Source organism: Pelodiscus sinensis, chromosome 26 (genome assembly GCF_052426305.1).
Source record: "Pelodiscus sinensis isolate ZL-2025 chromosome 26, ASM5242630v1, whole genome shotgun sequence".
In the NCBI taxonomy this organism is placed as follows: domain Eukaryota; kingdom Metazoa; phylum Chordata; order Testudines; family Trionychidae; genus Pelodiscus; species Pelodiscus sinensis.
The window spans coordinates 3,664,455-3,683,620 of NC_143077.1; the positions used below are offsets into that span (position 1 = coordinate 3,664,455).

At 52.2% G+C, this 19,166-nt stretch overlaps 1 protein-coding gene across 25 annotated transcripts in view; it reads right to left on the reverse strand.

Moving 5' to 3' along the window:
* Positions 1-19,166, reverse strand: part of MACF1 (microtubule actin crosslinking factor 1) — a 299,184-nt gene that overhangs the window by 20,415 nt on the left and 259,603 nt on the right. For all 25 annotated transcript variants that reach the window (XM_075908729.2, XM_075908727.2, XM_075908730.2 and 22 more), the window contains 14 exons: positions 17,976-18,131; positions 16,851-17,057; positions 16,611-16,730; positions 16,145-16,314; positions 13,379-13,538; positions 11,424-11,618; positions 10,008-10,136; positions 7,311-7,454; positions 6,692-6,880; positions 5,488-5,605; positions 4,509-4,672; positions 2,411-2,573; positions 1,510-1,664; positions 1,161-1,235 (listed from right to left, as the gene is read on the reverse strand). In XM_075908729.2, the coding sequence (XP_075764844.2) occupies positions 1,161-1,235; positions 1,510-1,664; positions 2,411-2,573; positions 4,509-4,672; positions 5,488-5,605; positions 6,692-6,880; positions 7,311-7,454; positions 10,008-10,136; positions 11,424-11,618; positions 13,379-13,538; positions 16,145-16,314; positions 16,611-16,730; positions 16,851-17,057; positions 17,976-18,131 (2,145 nt within the window). The remainder of the gene's footprint in view (positions 1-1,160; positions 1,236-1,509; positions 1,665-2,410; positions 2,574-4,508; positions 4,673-5,487; positions 5,606-6,691; positions 6,881-7,310; positions 7,455-10,007; positions 10,137-11,423; positions 11,619-13,378; positions 13,539-16,144; positions 16,315-16,610; positions 16,731-16,850; positions 17,058-17,975; positions 18,132-19,166) is intronic.

Below are 19,166 nucleotides of genomic sequence, written 5' to 3' on the forward strand. Positions count from 1 at the left end.
CTCAGCACAGTGCGTCCTCACTGATGTAGTGCCGTCGGAGAGACGTGCCAAAATCTGAAATTCAACAGTGCCCAAGTGTCGCTCTTAACTCCTCCCTGCCCAGGCCTGCAGGAAACCGTGCTGGTGTGCTGCCAGTCCATCCCAGGGAAATAAAAACAGGAAGTACCTGAATGCAGATCCATCGCGCAAATACTTTGCTCCCCCTTTTTAGACACCAGCTACATAGGCAGAGGTGTAACGTACACACATAAAACTCAGAGGCAGTTACAGTCTGTGATATCTGTTGATACCACATCCCTGACGGTGAGCGAGCTAAACCCTCTGAGAACACTGCCACATTCATCTCCTTGTGTTATAAGGCAGATCCAAGACTTAATGCACCAGAACATGCTGACTCTCAGCTTGTTCTCGTCTCAGAAAGTCACAGGTGGAGATGATCACGGACCATTTATTAGGGATGTAAACAGGTAATTGGTTAATTGGTTACCTGGTGAGCATCAGCCTTACTGGGTTATGCTTACCGGTAACCGGTGCCCGGCCTGGCTGGAGCTGCTCCAGTTCGGCCAGGCCCACCGCTCTGCATCACAGGTATGGAGCTGCTCCAGTTCGGCCAGGCCCGGTTAACCATACAGCTGGACCAGTTAATATTTTAAATGTGATTTTATATCCCTCCCGTTTATAATCAGGTGCCCCTGTGTATCGCCTCCATTATGGCTCTCCCAATAGAGAAACCCCTCTCCTCCCCACCGTAGGTCTAATTACTAGCAAGGAATGAGCGCTCTCTGTTAATGGCCCATTGAAGCAGCCTCCCCAGAAACTCTCACCTCCAGAGACCCTCCGGCCAGCTTGGGGAATAAGGAACTAGTGTGTAAACTCTTCGCGTTATTCCCTCACTGCAGAGCCCACGCTAAGTGCCTGGTTCCAATTCCCGAATGCAAGTGATTGTTCTAATCTGCACTAAACATCTCCGAAGGGAAGAGGCTAGCACAGGTAAAAAGCCCGAGTCAATCACTGGAAGAGTGAGGTCTCTGGAGAGTACGAAAACGTCAGGCTGCTGTTATCGAAGTTAAATCGGGTCCTTCTCCCTGGCACGCTCCCACCCAGTTATGGAACTCAGAGACTTGGTGCTATTATGGCCAATGTGGATTTCTTCCTCTTACCCGATACTTATTCTCTCCAATCTGCTCCACTTGAAACCTCTTTGCACACTTGCACTGGGCCACCTGCCTTGTGACCTGTTGCAAAACGAGAGGGACAGAGATCGGGGTTGATCATTAGCAGCTCTTGTACTGGACACATGGGATGCAGGATACTGGGCGTCCAATATAACTGGTCACTTGAAAACGTTTTCCATTTGAACACTGATCGTGGATCAGTGCCTCTAGGATTCTCCGGGTGCTCATCAAGCAACCATTTTCTGGATATGTATTTAAGAAGCGGACCCATAGGGAAAAATGAAGCCCTCCAGGGTACCCACTCAAATGCTACTCTCCTTAGAAACTCCGTTACCTCATCCTCAATTTTGTCCGCATCTGTGGTCGGTCGGTAAGCGTCTTTGCTTGGATGGAGAGCAGCTACGAATTCATAGTAATCGATATAGCCATCCCCATCCTGGTCGAAGATGTCAGCCACGGCCGTCATCTCTAGCTTCGTGGTGGGGAACTCTGGAATAAAACATATACCTCCCTGTATCCTCTTCTCTCACCAGCTGTGCAAAGAGAATATCCCCCCCCCCCCACATTCACGTTTCCTTATCCAGAGTCTACATCACAATAGCCACACGAAAGGAAACAAGGCTACATAATTACTGGAGTTTCAAAGGATAATACAGATCCCAGGCCTCAAGCAACGCCAGCTTCTTGGCATGGTGCAACAATAGCTCACGTGTGGGGCAGGACTGCCGTGCTATTAGTTCACCGCTGACCTCCCCTGACAGAGGTGCAAGAAATGTGAATTGCATTTGTCTCCAAAGTGGTGGGAACAAAGTTTCTCGGAGACAGATTTATCAGGTTTTAAGAACATTAAAATGTCCAGACGGGGTCAGATCAAAGGTCCATCGTGCCCAGGGCCTGTCTGCTGACAGTGGCCAACGCCAGGTGCCCCAGAGGGAGTGAATAGAACAGGGAATCACACCCATCGCCCATTCCCAGCCTCTGACAGACAGAATTTTGCGGCAGCTAGAGATGTAAACATTGGTCAAACCAGTTAACCGGTTTAACAATTCAAATTGTATCATTTAACCACTATCCGAGGTCACTCCGGTGGGCTGGTGCAGGGGAGCCATGGTTGGGGTCCTGTTGGCCCACCGCCAGGGTTTGAACCAGGTCCAGTTAACCAGTAAACCTAATGCCGACGGGTTAACCTTAGACATCTGTAGCAGAAGGATGGAATGAAACAGATCAAGACTTACTGGATGCTAAGATTCCATCAATGAACTCCTGCCGGGTGATTTTTCCATCCTGGTCCTTGTCGATCCGCCGGAAGAAGTCCATCACCCGGGATTTCTTGTGATTCATCCAGCGCATGTATTTCTTCCTCCAGATGTCAAAGTCAAAGTTTGCAAACTCCTTCAACTGAAAGGCCAATTCGAGTCAATGGGAGTCTAAGGGACAGACAGAAAACTCCCTCCTGCCCCCCAGAAGATCTTGCTGAGCTAAGAGTTCAGCGACTAAGTCAAATTTGGGGGCTGACTGCAACTTTCTGATTATCCCACACCTCTTCAATGCACCATGTGTAATTAGGCCATTCCTCTGAAACCCATAGCCACAGCGTTTCCGTAACAGAACAGGGGCCACAACGTGTCCGACAGCTGCCATACGGACAGTGTGTCACACAATCACAGACTCAGGAAAAAAGCAAAGCGTCCTCCTTATTTTTAAACATGCACGTATGCAGATAGAACACGGACGGACGCACACACACAAACACAAGTCATATCTTTTCAGACTTCTAAGAACAGGGGTCTCCCCCCCCCCCCGACTTGCCCACTTCCTTTATTTTTGGAACTTCAAATCCTTTCCCACATTGAACATCTGCATTGTTCTACCTCACTTTTTGCCTAGGCAGCTGAGAACAGAGCTCCTGCGGCTTTTCCCAGGAAGGACAGAAGTTTCTCCTCTGAGGAGGATTGCAATGTTGCTCCATGAACATGTAATCCAGCAACATCAACCTGCCTTTCCCCCTTCATCAACTTGACTCTAAATACATCTCACCTCTGCAGACCTGGCCGCAAGACCCAAATGATGCTTCTAAATGCAGTTCCCTGGAACCGCAGTGCACACCAACAGCTAAGACCAGTTTAAATCACGGTTCAGTTAGGCGACGTCGACACTGCTCGGCTATTTTGGGATACCAGAGGTATTCCGAAATAGCTACCCTGTGTCTTAACAAGCTGCCCGTTATTTCAAAGTATTTTTCGAAATAACGGGCGTGCTATTTCAGCATCCCTGTAGCCCTCGTTCCATGAGGATTAAGGGATGTCTCGAAATAGGGCGTTATTTCAAAATCTGGCGCTGTGTAGACGAGCCAAATTTCAAAATAAGCTATTTCTCAATAGAATGAAAATAAGACATGCAATTTGCGCAGTGCATATTGTGTGTCTTATTTCTACTTTAGGGTGCTGTGTGGACACACCCTTAGTGAAGCTGAGGGTTAGGACATTTAGGACTGATTTTCAGGAGCCCTTCAGCTAAGAGTTCAGAGTGGCTCAAAGCAACACCATTTTAGTGCTTTAAAAAAAAGCTCCAGAGTTAAAAGGAACAAAGAAAAACGTTAATACGGATAAACTGAACTGACCTACAGAAAAAGCAACAAAAAACAAAAACACTCACTTCTGGGCATAGCTGCTTTGTTAAGCATAAATAAAAACAAAATTATATTAGAGGTTTTAAAAAAAATATATATACATAGTAGCACGGTATTTTTTAGACTATTAGCAGTACTCCCAGCTGGGTCTGACTTTGATTAGCAACAGAAGTACAGGTTGAACCTCTCTAATCCGGCTCCCTGGGGACCTGACCGGTGCCGAACCAGAGAGTTTGCTGGATCTTGGGAGGTCAATATTGTCTAGCAGCATTACCAACACTTCCACCGCCCACTGGAAGTCATTGAGGAGGTAAATTCGAGCTAAATATCAGCATTGAACACAGAGCCAGGGCTGGGGGCTGTAAACAAACTTTCTAGGACTACGGGAAACTTGGCCACACCCGTGATAAGTGGACACCCGGCTAACTCACATCATGCCGGACCACGGAGGTTGCCGGACCAGAGAGGTTCAACCTAGAGTGACTTTAATAGAACAAGCAGTCAGGTTAACCTGCAGTTACTGTGGAATGTGGCTTTCAGCCGCACTACTGTAGTGGAGGACCATGGCAGTCACAACCCATGACATGCACAACACAGTCTGAGAGGCGGGCGCTAACGTAAGGCTTTGCCCTTCTCTCGAGAGTCCAGCAAACGCTTTCTCACGGTAAACTACCCCTCGCGTAACAGCACAGCGGGGTCATTACCTCCTCCAGCCTATCAAGCGTGTCATTGAGTTTCCGCTGGCGTTCCAGTGCCCGCAGCCACACCTGCTGCCAGCGGGCCGAGAGCTGGTTAATTCGGGGGTTCTTGGCTTCCGACTGGGAGAAAACCGGCATGGCAGGAAGGGCTGTCTGACTCAAAGATTTCCCTAGGGAAAGAGAAACATGCTGCATGAGGTGGAGGCTTGGAGGAGCCCAGAAAAGGAAAAGACAACAGCTGTGTTTGTTTCAACAGAACCTCTCTCCCGGAAGGAGTACGTGGGCAAAAGAAAAGGGGAGGTTAAGAAATGCTGAGCACCACAGAACTGGGGCTATTGCAGTTCTACAGACATTCCTCTGCCATCCCACGCCCAGCAACTCCCGCGCCCCGCTTCCCTTTGGTGTCGTCTTCCTGAGCTAGGCCTCCCAGGGCTCTCCACTGCAAGAACCAGACATGAGGAAATCTTCGTGCTAGGGCAACGAGGGTCAGAACTGGACCAGTTAAAGACAGAGAAGAAAAGCTCTTCGCATACGGCAGCCGCTGCTGCAAACGCGGCCTCATTTCCCCTCCGCATCCCCTGGCAATCCCCAGCCAGTTCCAAGTGGCCGGCAAAGCAGGTTGTCTTGCTCATGGAGAATGAGAGCCAAGCAAAGGCGATTCCTGTGTGTTTCCCGCCCCACCTCAGAATTCATTCCTGTAGAGCAGGGGTTCCCCCCTTTTTTGCTCCCCGTACCCCATTGGTTTTAGTAAACCTTCCCGTACCCCCTATTCAATATGAAAGGAAATAAATTCTAGACTCTAGAAACCACAACTTTTTTCACTCACACGACTACTTTTGGAAAGTTTCAATTAGGACAATCTAGTTATTTACCAAATATTCCCCGTACCCCCTTGACAAGCTTTGCGTACCCCCTGGGGGTACGCGTACCCAGGGTGGGAACCCCTGCTGTAGAGGATGCACATAGCCGTAAGCTGCAAACATACTGTTGGAGCGGGATTTCTCCATGAACGTTCCATGAGCTGGTTCGGTGGCTTTCCTCTTGTACGTCTTAGTGACCCAGTCCACGTCGGGCTGTTTCCGTGTCATCTCCTCCATAAAAGACTGTTAAAGGCAAAAGGGAGAAGAGAAGAGAGCGGTCACATTGAGCAGCTCAGCGTTAGGTTGCTGTCGCTCAGGATTCCTGCGGAGAAAGTCCAAGTCCGGAGCAGACGCGCGAGCACAGACTGAATAGCAGCGGAGTGGCTTTGTGGGAAAGCTTATTCCATCGCTGCGGGTTTGATCTCCAGTCCTGATATTTTGCCCCCTGTGCTGAGTGGAATTCAGTTCCTAGCATTAAATGTGATGGACAGGGCCGATACACAGAACACGCAGCTGCGTAGGGCATCTGAAAATCCGTGCACCGCTGGGTCTTAATGTCCACCTACCGGCCTCCCCCTAGCCCAGGTCTGTGGCTCTGATTCCTCACAGTTGATCTAGTTAACTTAGGGCACATCCACACTGCAGGACTAACGTCACATTAAGCCACGCAACTTCAGCTACATCAATCACGCAGCTTAAGGTGAAATAGCTGGATTCGGCTTTTGGTATTGTCTCCACAGTAGGAAGTCAAAGGAAGAGCACTCTCCCTTCGCCTTCCCTTACTCCTCGTGAAATGCGGGTTACAGGAGTCGGCGTAAGCCGTCCTCCAGCTCGACATTATTTCGAAATACAGTAAAGGCTTGTAGTGTGGACGTGCACTGTGTTATTTCAGAATACTGTCAGTTATTCTGAACTAACGCTGCTGTGTAGACATACCCTTAAAAGGGAAAAGCAGATCTAACAGCAGAACACTGAACCTGTGAAAAAAGGCATTCAGCAGGTACACACGACCAGTTCCTGTATTTACTGTGTTAGTGTACAGGACCTACATTTAAAATTTACCATTCACGTGCTGAAAATTATAAAATAACATCTCTGAGAAATCTCCCAGCCGCTGCACTGCTGCTGTCAGGCATAGGGGCAGCAGTTTAATAGTACTGCATAGGGCCCGGTAAATCTTACAGACAGCCCTGGGGACAGGTCTGGCTGTGATAAGATCATGAAGTAATCCAACCTCTTTCCAAGAAAGGTGGCTGTTACAAAAGACCAGACTCCCTGCCCCAGGAGCCGGGCAGAGAGGAAGTCAGTAGGTATCAGCTGGGGCATTACCTGGTGTTCCGAGATGAGGGCTTTGACCTGATCGATGTATTGTGGCATTGGTTCTTGATCCCGCTGGATCAGCGTGGTCTCGGCCCACTGGATCCACGATAAGAGTTCCTCCAAGAGCTCAGCGTTAGCCACCAGCTCTGAAAGCGCCGTCTCGAGCCGTTGCTGGTGCTGCTTTGCCCAGGTCAGAACCTGACGGAAACACCAACAAGAGCTGCCGTCAGCATGAGAAATAGAGGCACTTATTCTGGGATGCTCCCCTGGGGAGAAAAGGAAACCAACAGCCAGAAGGAAAACAAGGCAGCCACCACTCCTACTGGCTCACTGGCTGACGCACGATTCTCTGCGAGAACTGATCCAAGCGGACAGGACCAGGGCATCTAGAACTCAGGAGAGGAATCCAGTTTAGCTCATACATGCCCTGCTGCTTCCTAGGTCCCGAGGGCAGGAAGTTCCACTGCGATCATCTTGTCCGCCCAACTAACGCAGGTCGGAGAACTTCCCCACCAAGAAACGGCCAAAAGAAGAGCCTGATTGTGGAAGAGTCTGATTGTCCCCCGCACGTTGGGGACGAGAAAGAGCCTTCCCTCTACCCAAGGAGACAGGGTCCCCTAGGACTCACCTCCTCAAACCTGGCTCGGATGATGGTGATCCAGTGTTTGATCGTGGTGATGCAGTCCGGGTGACACTCAGCCAGGATAACTTCTCCCATCCCCACTGCCGCATTCACATCCGCTCGCTTTTCTTCCACTTTCTTCATGAACTCCTAGACGGCAGGATGCCGGCGAAACAACGACGGTCACGCCCACAGAGACAACCCAGGCTTCTGAACCCTGCCCTTGGCATCCCCCATTTCTACTCAAAAACAAAGGGACTTGGGCGTTTGGGACTGAAGTTATTTTCAGTCCAGGTTTATAGAGCACATGGAATGTTCCCTACCTGCCAGTGCCTCTCATCACAACTCCAGTCCAACTCAAGCTACAGCTATTTAACAAACATCGAAAGTTGGAAAAACTCGGACCAAGTGCCCCACTGCTGCCACCTAATGGTGAGAAGTTAGTTCCTGCCCTTGTTCCGGGCACACATCTTTTCATAGAATCATAGGACACTAGAACTGGAGGGGACCTCGAGGTCCTGTCCTCTGCCCTCACAGCAGGACCAAGCACTGTCTAGATCCTCCCTGACAGGCGTCTGTCCAACCTGCTCTTAAATATCTCCAGTGAGGGAGATTACAGCCTCCCTGGGCAATTTATTTCAGTGCTTAACCATCCTGACAGTTAGGAAGTTTTTCCTAATGTCCAACCTCAACCTCCCTTGCTGCAATTTAAGCCCTTTGCTTCTTGTCCTATCCTCAGAGGCCAAGGAGAACAATTTTTCTCCCTCCTCCTCCTTGTAACGCCCTTTTAGATACTTGAAAACCGCTCTCATGTCCCTCCTCAATCTTCTCTTTTCCGAGCTAAACAAGCCCAATTCCTTCAGCCTTGCCTCATGTTTTCAGACCTTTCACTGTTTCTCAAGAAGGCCTGCTCTGGAGAGGTCTACACTGCAGTTTAAGTCTAGGGTTTGAACTCAGAGTGAAGCCTACACCCATTCTGACTACACACAAACAGCCTGACCCGGAGCGTGGACCCAGGACCCAGCAGGAGCGGAAAGGCCAAGCCTGAGTCAAGCTGGGACCCGCCGGTTCAAACCCTATTGCTATGCAACAAGGGTGCAGCCCTGTTGGTCTCATGCCGTGGGAGTGTGCTAGGGTATGTCTACCCTATCCCCCTAGTTTGAACTAGGAAGGCTAATGTAAGCATTAGCCAGGAGGAGTAACAGGTAATTAGAACTAAGGACTTAGTTCGAATTACCGTTTAACTGCCACGTGAAGCTGCGGGCAGTTAGTCCGGACTAGTGGCATTTAAAAATGGTGGCCGGACTGGAACATGCAAATAAAGCTCGGTATATTTAAATCCCGGGCTTCATTTGCAAGTTCGAATGCCTACGTTAGCCTCCCTAGTTCGAACTAGGGGGCTAGTGTAGACACACCCCTAGATGTATCCCACAATCCCATGGTCCGACTTTCTTTGTCCTCCGGAGAGTCAAGTTTTCCCACAAGGAACTAGAGGAGCCCCGGGTTGGGAGGATGCTAGGAAGTCTGGATGATGGGGGGTTGGACTCAGGCTCACGGAACGTCCCGGAAAAGGACTCAGGTTCAACAATGGCTAACCTGGGATTACCAGACACACAAGCTCAAACCCCAGGTGAACAAAAGCAGGTCTGAGCACAGTCCTACTGGCCCTATTTCGGAGGCAACTCTGAGCCTCACAACCCTGCGCACAGTATTTCGAAATTCTGCACGTTTCAGTGGTTAATAAATAAACCTGGCTCCAGCCTGGCCGTGGAGAGCACAGGCCGCTGGCTGCACGGAGGAGGGAGATCACCCTGAAGTCCCCACCCCTGCAGTCAGGGACTCGGCAGCGAGGGCCGGGCCTGCCAGGCAGTGACAGGTGCAGCAGGTGTCAGCCTAACAGGATCCAGGCGAGGGACTTTGGGGGGCGAGAGGGTTCTCGGTGGGGCAGTCTGGGTGCGCGGGGAGCTCTTTGGGGGGTTCCGGGTGCAGGGGCAATGGGACTCTGCCGGGGATCCAGGCGAAGGTAGCTGGCGGCTCAGCGTGGGGGGTGCAGCCAGTCGGGGGATCAGTGGGGTGGCAGCGGCTGGGGGGCTGGTCAGAGGGGTTCAAGGGTAGGGGAGCTGGGTGTGTCAGTGGGAGGGGCTGATGGAGGGGATGCTGCATTCTGGGCTCCCGCTCCTCCCTGCGACCCCCCCCGTCTCCTCCCCTCCTTCCCACAAACCCCTCCCCCCAGCCCTATTCCACCCCCGTCCTTCCCCACTGCCTGCTCCTCCACCCCCTCATGTGCCCTTCCCTCATTTCCCCACCCCCTCGCCCCACTCACTACTGCACAGAAAGCCGGAAGCCTCCCAGGCAGCGCACAGAAGGGGAACCCAACTGGCACTAGGACCCAGGGGGCTGCATCCAGCTGAAGAATTCTGGAGCCCTAACCCAGCCTCCTTCAGCTGGGCAGCTCTGTGCTTGCAGAAATGGGGTGGGGGGAGATAGGGCAGCAGTGGCACCTAATCCCATATGCCCCCCCCATACCTCACCTCTGTTTGGGGGGGCAATCCATTCCCAGAAAGGTCCCCGTGGGGCTTGGGAATTCTGCAGGAGGCGGGGGGAGGGGGAGGAGCATTTTGCAGGCTCGCAGAATTGCCCCAGGAGTAACCCTGGCCCTCCCGCTGCATCCCCGCGGGCTCCCGTCCCCGAGCGACTGGTCACCTTGTGTACGTCGATGAGCGACTGCAGCGCTTCCGCGTCGTCCGGCAGGGCGCCCCGAAAGCGGAGGGTCTGTTCCGCCTCCGAGAGCCACTCCAGCAGCATGTGCACGGCGGCCCGGAATTCCTCTGCCTGCAGCCACACCGAGACAAGAGTGACACCTCCCGTCAGGCGGGAATCCCTGCCCACCCTTCCGGAAGCCAGGCCCCTGGTAGGATCAGGGGAAATAAAAGAACTGCCTTTGCTCTGTTTGTACGGCGCCTAGCGCAGCGAGATCCTGCTGCGCGCCAGGGGCTTGCAAGCGCTGCAGTGACACACAAAAATAAAACTGGAGGTGCCCACGGAGTCTGTTCCCCTCCCTTTCCATTCGCTGCATTGAAAAAGTGAACTAACTTCTCTCTCAAAAACTATTTGTGCCCTCAGCTCATTTTGTTTCCTTTGGTAGTTTATTCTGTATATTAAACACTCTGTCAAAATACCACCTCGGCCCCTTTTTATCCTTCCCAGGTTTAAATGTATCTTCTTCTATTGTTCATATAGCGCTGAGCAATTTCTAATTCCCTTCAGATTTGCCCACACTGCGTGTCAAGGCCCAGTTAATCTGTGGAACTCCTTGCCAGAAGGTGTTGTGAAGACTTGGACTTTAATAGGTTCAAAAAAGAGCTAGATACATTCATTTGCCAGGATGGGCAAGGGAAGGTGCTCCTGTTTGTCAGAATCCGGGAATGGGCGACAGAGGAGGGATCACTTGATAATTCCCTGTTCTGTTCACTCCCTCTGGGGCACCTGGCATTGGCCGTTGTAGGCAGACAGGACACTGGGCTAGACGTTTGTCTGGCCCAGTCTGGCTGCTCTTATGATCTAATGCAGCCCTCTGCTTTTCCAGTCAAAGGTTTTATTCTTCCACACTTTTTTGTTTTGTTTTGAATAACCGAGACCATCTCAGCAGCTATCCCCTGCTGGTGGTTAGCTGCTGGGCCACTCCAGTTGCAAAACAGATCAAAACACTGGAGCGTGAGACTTCTGATGACCCAGACTCTCGCAGTGCGGTGATCCCATGACACTGACTCTAGTCCCTTACGACAGTCCCTGTGTGGTCGGGATGAATTATCCCACTGGCACGGAGACAGAGAGATTAAATGATCTGCCCCAGGTCACACACTGTGGCAGAACCGGGAATTGTACCTAGATCGTTTGAGTCTTTGTCCAGGAGCGACCCCACGGCGCGGCAGAGATCGTACCCCATAACGCTCCCCCCCACCGCCCCGCTGGAAGCTGGTGAATGCTCGGACAGGCCTCCAGAACCCACGTCTGGTTCATTCAGGTCTTGTCAAGATTCACCCTCCAACTCGCGCAGGCTCAGAGCCGCGTCCGAGTCCTTGGAGCGGAACGTGAACCCGGAAGCCTCTTTCGCCTCACCTGCTTCAGGGCCTGCTCCAGCCGGGTCTGTTTGGACACGGAGAGCTTGCACACCGTGTCCCAGCGATTGCTCAGCTCCTGGAGCTGCACCTTCACCCAGGTCGTGTCGTCCCGGCTGTTCTCGATGAGCTCCCGGCCCGAGCGCTTGAGCACCTGCACCGTGCCCGTGCGCTTCCCCAGCTCCTTCTGGAAAACCTGCCCAGGGAGCAGAGCCAGGTCAGCCATGGCGCTTCACACGGAGCATTGTGTTCGGTGGTCGGCAGACACGGCGCCCCCTCGGGCTGCCGTGTGTCCCGTCTGACAACGGGGGGTATGGGAAGCTGAACGGCGGGTTGATCTCTCCCTCCCAACCCCTCTTCAAAGGCTTCAAGTTTGGCATTTTCCCGCTATGACAATTTATTTTCCTTCACACAGAATTGGCTACACATGGATTGCACAGGCCGCTGTGACCCGCCGGCCAGCGTAAGGGACAGATCTCCTCACAGTTGGAGCTGGGCAGGGGGGGGGAGCAGACAGCTATGCCAGGCCCCGGGGGGTGTGTGTGGCAGGTTTGTGCTCCCAAAGGGGGCAGGGCCGGCCCACAACATTTTGGCACCTGAGGGGGGAGCTCAAATGACGCCCCCATGGCCCCTCGCTTGGGCCAAAACTTGGCAAGGTCTCAATTCTGCCTCCTGCCTGTTCTACTCCTCTCATGGCCCTGCTCTGCTGCCTACATCTGCACCACCAGCAGACACAGTTTTCTATACTCTGGGTCCTACAGGCACCCCCCACAGTCTGGCACCCGAGGCGGCCGCCTCAGTTCGCCTCATGGTAGGGCCGGAGGAGCGGGGCTGGGTCAGCCAACTCTCCGTACCACCCAGTGAGCGCCATGTCACCTCTCCCCCCCAAGACTGGAGTGTGCCGCACAACATCCAGCGGTGATTTAACAGCAGCACCCAGGCCGTGGGCCTTTTCGAATTGCCGGGCCCTGGGGCAGCTGGTGGGCCTGCCCACGGTACAGCACACACAACTGAAGACCCCTCAGCTTGTTTTATGAGGAGAGGCTTCGCAGAACTGCCCGGATACCCAAGTTCCCTCGACTCTTTAGCAGAGCAGCGTGGGAATCTTTTACTTTTTCGGAGCAACCGTCGCCCAGGCCGAAGAAATTGAGGCTCAGTCTCTTCCCTGAAGGATGGCATGTTTAACAGGCAGCACCATTCCCCCTGTGCAGAAGCTCTGTGGAGCCTCTGACCTAACCCCCCCGCCAGTGAAAAGTCTCTTAGCTGAGACCTCCTGAGGAACCCTTCGGCTACGTCTACACTTCAAGGTTTTTGCGCAAAAACCCAGGAGCGTCCACACTTCAAGCGCGTTTTTGCGCAAGAAAATCTACAGCCAATCGACAGAACAGAGGGCTTTTGGCGGTGTGGGTAAACCTCCTTCTGCGAAGCAGAACTCCTTTTTGCGCTACAGCTCCTACGGAAAAAGGCTTGTGTGGATGCTCCGCAGGGTTTCTTGCGCAAAAAGAGCCTACCGGAAAAAGCACAGGTGCTCTGATGGCCAAGCATCCTTGCGCAAGAGCGTCCATGCAGCGTGGACGCTCTCTTGCGCAAAAGCGATGCGCTTTGAGGTGTGGACTCGCTTTTGCGCAAGACGTTTTTGCGCAAGAACTCTTCCGTAAAAGGCTTCTTGTGCAAAAACCCGGAGGGTAGACGTAGCCTTCCAGAGGGGAATTGACAGGATAGAAACGTAGCCCCCTCCTCCCCCTCCGCAAAACCAGAGTGCGCCAATCCAAGGCGGAACCGAGCCCAACTGGGGATGGCCACTGTCATTCTGAAAGCTTCCAAATTAGGCTCCCTGAGACCACAGCTGCCCAGCATGACATGCGGCTAGACAGCACCTCCTGCCGTGCCTGGCGCTCACTAGGGATCTAAGTTACTTTTGCTTTCCAAAGAGTGGCCGGCAAACCTCCCTCTCACCTTATGAGCATCCATCAAGTTCATGACCAGATCCAGATCACCATGGACCGGCTGGTCTTCGGCCAGCTGCGGCTCCACCTTGTACAGCCAGTCCACCAAGGCCTGCAGCGCGTCCATGAACTGGCCCGAGAAGAGCAGGGCTTCTTCCAGCTTGTGCTGCCTGCAGAGAAAGCATCCGAGAACCGCTGAATGGACTTTCCAGCCGGAGCAGCAACGCCGCTCGCAGTGTGTGCTGTAGCATCAGCACGTTGCTGGCTGCTGTGCTTGGGCTGTGGGTGACCCCTACTGGCCTCTGTCTGTAAGCACGGCCCAGCAGGGAGCGCCTTGAGGCCCCCCCCCCAGTGACCAAACCGGTCCTATCAGTTAAGGGACAGGACTGATCAAAGGAAGTGAGTGTTGGGGGAAGGGTCAGTTTTTGGCTGGAACGATGAAGGAGACAGGCTAAGGAAGGGGGCTGGGAGTCTAGGGGCCCAGGCACCCCATCTCAAGGGGTCTGAGGTATCCTGGCTCTGACTCCTGTAGCCACGTCACGTCTGTGCTGGGCTGTACCCTGGAGAAGCAATAAGCCCTCTCTGTTCTACTGGCTGGCGGAGCCTGTTCTTGCTGCTACAGGGCTGCAGGATCGGGGGGGGGGGGAACCCCAACATGCCATCACACAGTGGAATCAGGAAGGGGTTCTTTATCCGCCCATCTTTCTGGTGACATCCTCATCCTCATGACAAACCCTCAACAGACTTAGCCTCCTCGGAGATCAAGCGTCACCTGGATCAATTGCCTTACGGCAGTGGTCTCCAACCTTTTTACACCCAAGATCACTTTTTAAGTCTCAGAACAGGCGAAGATCTACTGCCCCGCCCCTTCCTTGAAGCCCCGCCTACATTACATGAGGAAATCTAATGTAAATGTACTGCACAGGCGCGCAGTTCAGAGGGCTCAAGAGCTACTCTTAGAGCCCCTGAGATCTACTGGTAGCTCGCGATCTACTGGTTGGTGACCATGGCCTTACGGGTCTGGCTGGACATTTGGGTGGCATGTCTGATGCCACGCTTGGGCATCACGTGATTATTTCCCTTTATTCGAAGCCACGTCTGGAGGACTGCGTCCCATTCTGGGCCCGCCCTCCCCATTACAGAAAGGATGTGGAGGCATTGGAGAGGATCCAGTGGAGAGCAACAAAAATGATGAGGGGGCTGGAGCACTTGACTTACGAGCAGAGATTGAAGGATTTGGGCTTATTTAGTCTTCAGACAAGTGAGCAGGGATGTGACAGTAGCCTTTAACTACCTGGAGGGGGGGTTCCAAAGAGGATGGAAAGAGGCTGTTCTCAGTGGTGGTGCAGATGGCAGAACAAGGAGCAACGGTCTGAAGTTGCAGTAGGGAGTCTAGGTCGGATATTTGAAAAAACTAGTTCCCTAGGAGGGTGGGGAAGCCCTGGGATGGGTTCCCTAGGGAGGGGGTGGAATCTCCATCCCTAGAGGTTTTTATGTCTCAGCTTGACCAAGCCCTGGCTGGGAAGATTTGGTTGGGGGCTGGTCCTGCTTTGGGCAGGGGGTTGGACTTGATGACTCCTGAGGTTTCTGCCAGGCCTGGGATTCTAGGATTCTCTCTGCTTTGTGACCTACATCCACACCCTCAACAGCACATTTACAATGTGTGATATAAAATCAAGCTCCAGCGGCTCCCCCCCTCGCTGGTCCTTCACTGTTCCAACAGAAGAGCCCAGCGTCGATACAGCATTTTGTATCCACATCGGCTAAAACGAGCTGCGGGTGGATATCTGCGCCCATGGCTGTGGATGCAGATACCCGCAGATATAAAGCAGACATCTGCAAATTTGCAGAACATTTGTATATTCCCACATTAGAACAAGGGGTCACCAAATGAAATTAATAGGCAGCCGGTTTAAAACAAACCAAAGGAAGTTTTTCTTCACATAGCACACAGTCAACCTGTGGAACTCCTTGCCAGAGGAGGTTGTGAAGATCAGGAATGTAACAGGGTTCAAAAAAGAACTAGATACATTCGTGGAGGTTAGGTCCATCAGTTGGTATTAGGGTAGGCATGGTGTCCCTAGCCTGTGTGTGTCAGAGGCTAGAAGTGGAAGAATCACTTAATTCCTTGTTCTGTTCATTCCTTCTGGGGCATCTGGAATTAGCCAGCGTCGGCAGACAGGACGCTGCGCTAGATGGACCTTTGGTCTGACCCCATCTGGCCACTCTTAGGCTACGTCTGCACTAGCAGCTTCTTGCGCAAGAACTGTTTTGCGGAAGAGCTCTTACGCAAAAAGTCTTCCACTAGAAAGCGTCTACACTGCCATGTGCTTTTGCGCAAGAGCATCCATGGCACTGTGGATGCTCTCTTGCGCAAGAAAGCTCCGATGGCCATTTTAACCATAGGGGCTTCTTGCGCAAGAAATTCATGTTACCTGTCTACACTGGCCTCTTGTGGAAGAGCTCTTGCGCAAGGGGGCTTATTCCTCGTGGGGAGAGGAATAACTCTTCCGGAAGAAGCCCTGTTTTACAACGCTGTACTGTAAATTTACTTGCGCAAGAACGCGCATGCAGTGTAGACAGCAGGCAAGGCTGTTCTTGTGCAAGAAGCTGCCAGTGTAGACATAGCCTTATGTTCTTATGTATCTGTAAAAGTGTGCTGTGAATATCTGCCTCCACATCTGGGGCTGTGGACACCTGCGGAAATAAAGTGGGTATCTGTGGATTTGCAGGGCTGTATCCGACAGGGGTTTTTTGTAACAAACGCTGCTCTCACCTTTCCACAGATTTGCCGCAGACGGTGTCCCATTTGTCCCGGACTTCTCCGAACAGGTTGTCCAGTTTCTGGGTATCGTCTGGCAACAGGGCTTTTTCTTTCAGGGCTCTCCCCGTCCGAATGGTGGTGTCATAAACGGGCTGTTTGGCACCGAGGGTCTTTTGGAACTCCTGGGTTTGACCCCACCGAGAAGAACACAAAGGAAAGGCCGTTAGCAGGCAATACAACCTTGTGAGCGAATAGCTCTGTGGAAGAAATGCCTCCCCTACAAGGTTGTGTCTATGCTCCTGCGACGTTACACTAAGACGCGGAATGCGCCGTTCCTCTTGCGGGCTCATCCCTCCCCTCTGATTTTAGCCAAGTGACTGAGCTGAACTGGTTTTGGGGAGAGCAGGTTTCATTTCCCTTCCAACTACCCCCCGCTCGAGGGCCCTGATCACAGCTGGACTGCAAACAAACCCTCCACCTTGTGCTTGGAGAGCTGCAGTTTGATTTTGTCTGGATCGTTGGAAATCTCCAGCTCGGAGTCCAGATGGTTCTCTGCGTCTTCCAGCCAATCGACCAGCTTTCTCCAAGCTTCGTGGAACTGAAATTGCACGGGGGGGAAGTCAGAACGTAGCGCTCGTGTCTTCCAGGCCTTCGGAAGGCTCAGGAGACTGAGGCTCGGACCAGGAATGCCCCTCGGGTCCATTTTCACAGCTCTCACCTGTTTGGCCCGTTTCCTCGCGTCGTCGAGCGCGCGGCCTCTGTCCACAGAACGCTGCACCACTTTCTCCCAGCGGGACTGGACGCTGACCAGCAGGTTCTTGATCAAAACCACGTCCTGCTTTTGACTGAGGAACTTCAGCTGGTTCCCCGTTTGATCGAGCTCGATGATCTGGTCCCGGTGATCATTGACTTCATTGGCAAAAACCTGGAGTAACCAAGATTTACTCTCATGTTAAGAATCTCGGGGGGAGGGAAGCCATGTTAGCCTGTAACTTTAAAACCAACGAGTAGTCCTGGGGCACCTTAGAGACGAACCAAAATAGATAACGAGGCTCATGAGCTGTCCCGGGGCACTTCATCAGATGAGTTGGAGTGGAAATAACAGAAACCGAGATATATACAACAGCAGAAGAAGTACCTGTCAATTGCAGGTCCCTTGTTAATGAAGCTAATTAAGCGGGCTCGATGTGTCCCATTCATAGCTATTGATGTGAAAATGCGGCTGTTAAAGGCAGTGGAAATTGGCTTTGTCGTGCGCTAACCAGTTAATATTTTTATTCAAGGCCAGGGTAGCAGTGTCAAATTTGTAGATGAATTCCAGTTCCGCAGTCTCTCTGTGTGATTGGGTGGCGAAATTCCTTTGTAGAAGAATGGCTACTTTTAAATCCATGATCGAGTGACCAGGTTCAAATGTTCCCCTACAGCAGGGGTGGGAAACTTCAGGCCCAGGGGCCGAATGCGGCCTTTAGCTTAGCAGGATCCGGCCTCCATGGCTCCCCCCCGCAGAGCTGGAACACACAAAATCTACCAGCCTGGGCCCCCCCCAGGCTCTAGTGTGTGAGGGGGATATGAGGAGGGTCTTTCTCTTTCTTAGTCGGGGGCGTCTCACTTGTGGCCCCCGACTGGTTTCCCTACGAGTCTGACCCCAAAAAGGTCCCTCCCCACATCCTACAGGTTTGTGCGTGTTACCATTTCTGATGTCTGACTTGTGTAAAAAGCCTGGGAGTATCTCTAGCGTCTTCCCCACACAGACAGCACCGAGACTAGCGAGCCACAAACGTTTGCTTTGTGAAACAGAGCAAGTCAGAGCGTTCTGCACAGAACTCCTGCGTCCCAAGGTTACCTTGTGCTCATCGATCTGAGCCAGCACTGTCGTCAGGATAAGGCTGGGTGGAGGAGCGATGTTCAGACTCTGTTCCGCCAGGGTCAGCCAGTTAATGAAGTCCTGTAGGGAATTCTGGAACTCCGTAGCCAGGCTGAGCGCTTCTTCCAGCTTGGACTGAATTTTAATAAGGGGAAAGGCGGGAGCGAGAAAAAAACACAAAGAAAGCACCAAATTCACAATCGGAGGCACAGCAGACAGACCTGCATTGTACTCTAAAGGAAACGAACTCGCCCGCGGCAGCTCCCACAGAACACGACTTGTTTACCAAGAGGGGATGCCGGTGAAAGTGGCTGTTTCCAAATTAGTTTCCTCTGAAACAAGTGGGCAAACATTGTACAGGAAAGCGGAGACAGCTCAATCCTCCACACCCCAGTGGCTGCGTCCCCCTCGGGCCTCCAGGAGAGAGGCTGTTCTGGGGGAAGGGAGACGCCCCTTCAGCAGTGACAGCTGGAGGACCAGGAATTCGGCTTGGGTAAAGGCCAATTTCTCTCACTTTGTTTGAGAATAAAATGGCCCAAGTGCCAGCGCAATGGAGTTAGATCAGCGGAGACTGTGGCCTGCTGTCCCTTCAAACGCAGCAGTGTCTCTGCTTTTCAGAGCTGGATAATGCTCTTCACGGCTTCTTTTATCTCTTGTTGAACGGCCTCTCTCTTATGCGGACTCACGTTCTATTTTATTTTCATTAGAACTGGGAAAAGTTCAGAAAAGGGCAATAAAAACCATGAGGGGTTTGGAATGGGTCCTGTATGAAGAGAGATTAATAAGACTGGGACTTTTCAGCTTAGAAGAAAGGAGAGTAAGGGGGGATATGATAGAGGTCTACAAAATCATGACTGCTGTGGAGAAATTGAATAAGGAAAAGTTATTTACTTGTTCATATAAGAACTAGGGGTCACCAAATGAAATCAATAGGCAGTGGGTTTAAGGCAAACAAAAGGAAGGTTTTCTTCACACAGGGCACAGTCAACCTGTGGAACTCCTCGCCAGAGGATGTGGTGAGGGCCAGGACTTTAACAGGGTTCAAAAAAGAGCTAGATGCAATCATGGAGGTTAGGTCCATCAATGGCTTTTAGCCAGGATGGGTAGGAATGGAGTCTCTAGCCTCTCTTTGTCAGAGGCTGGGAATGGGAGACGGGAGGGATCGCTTGA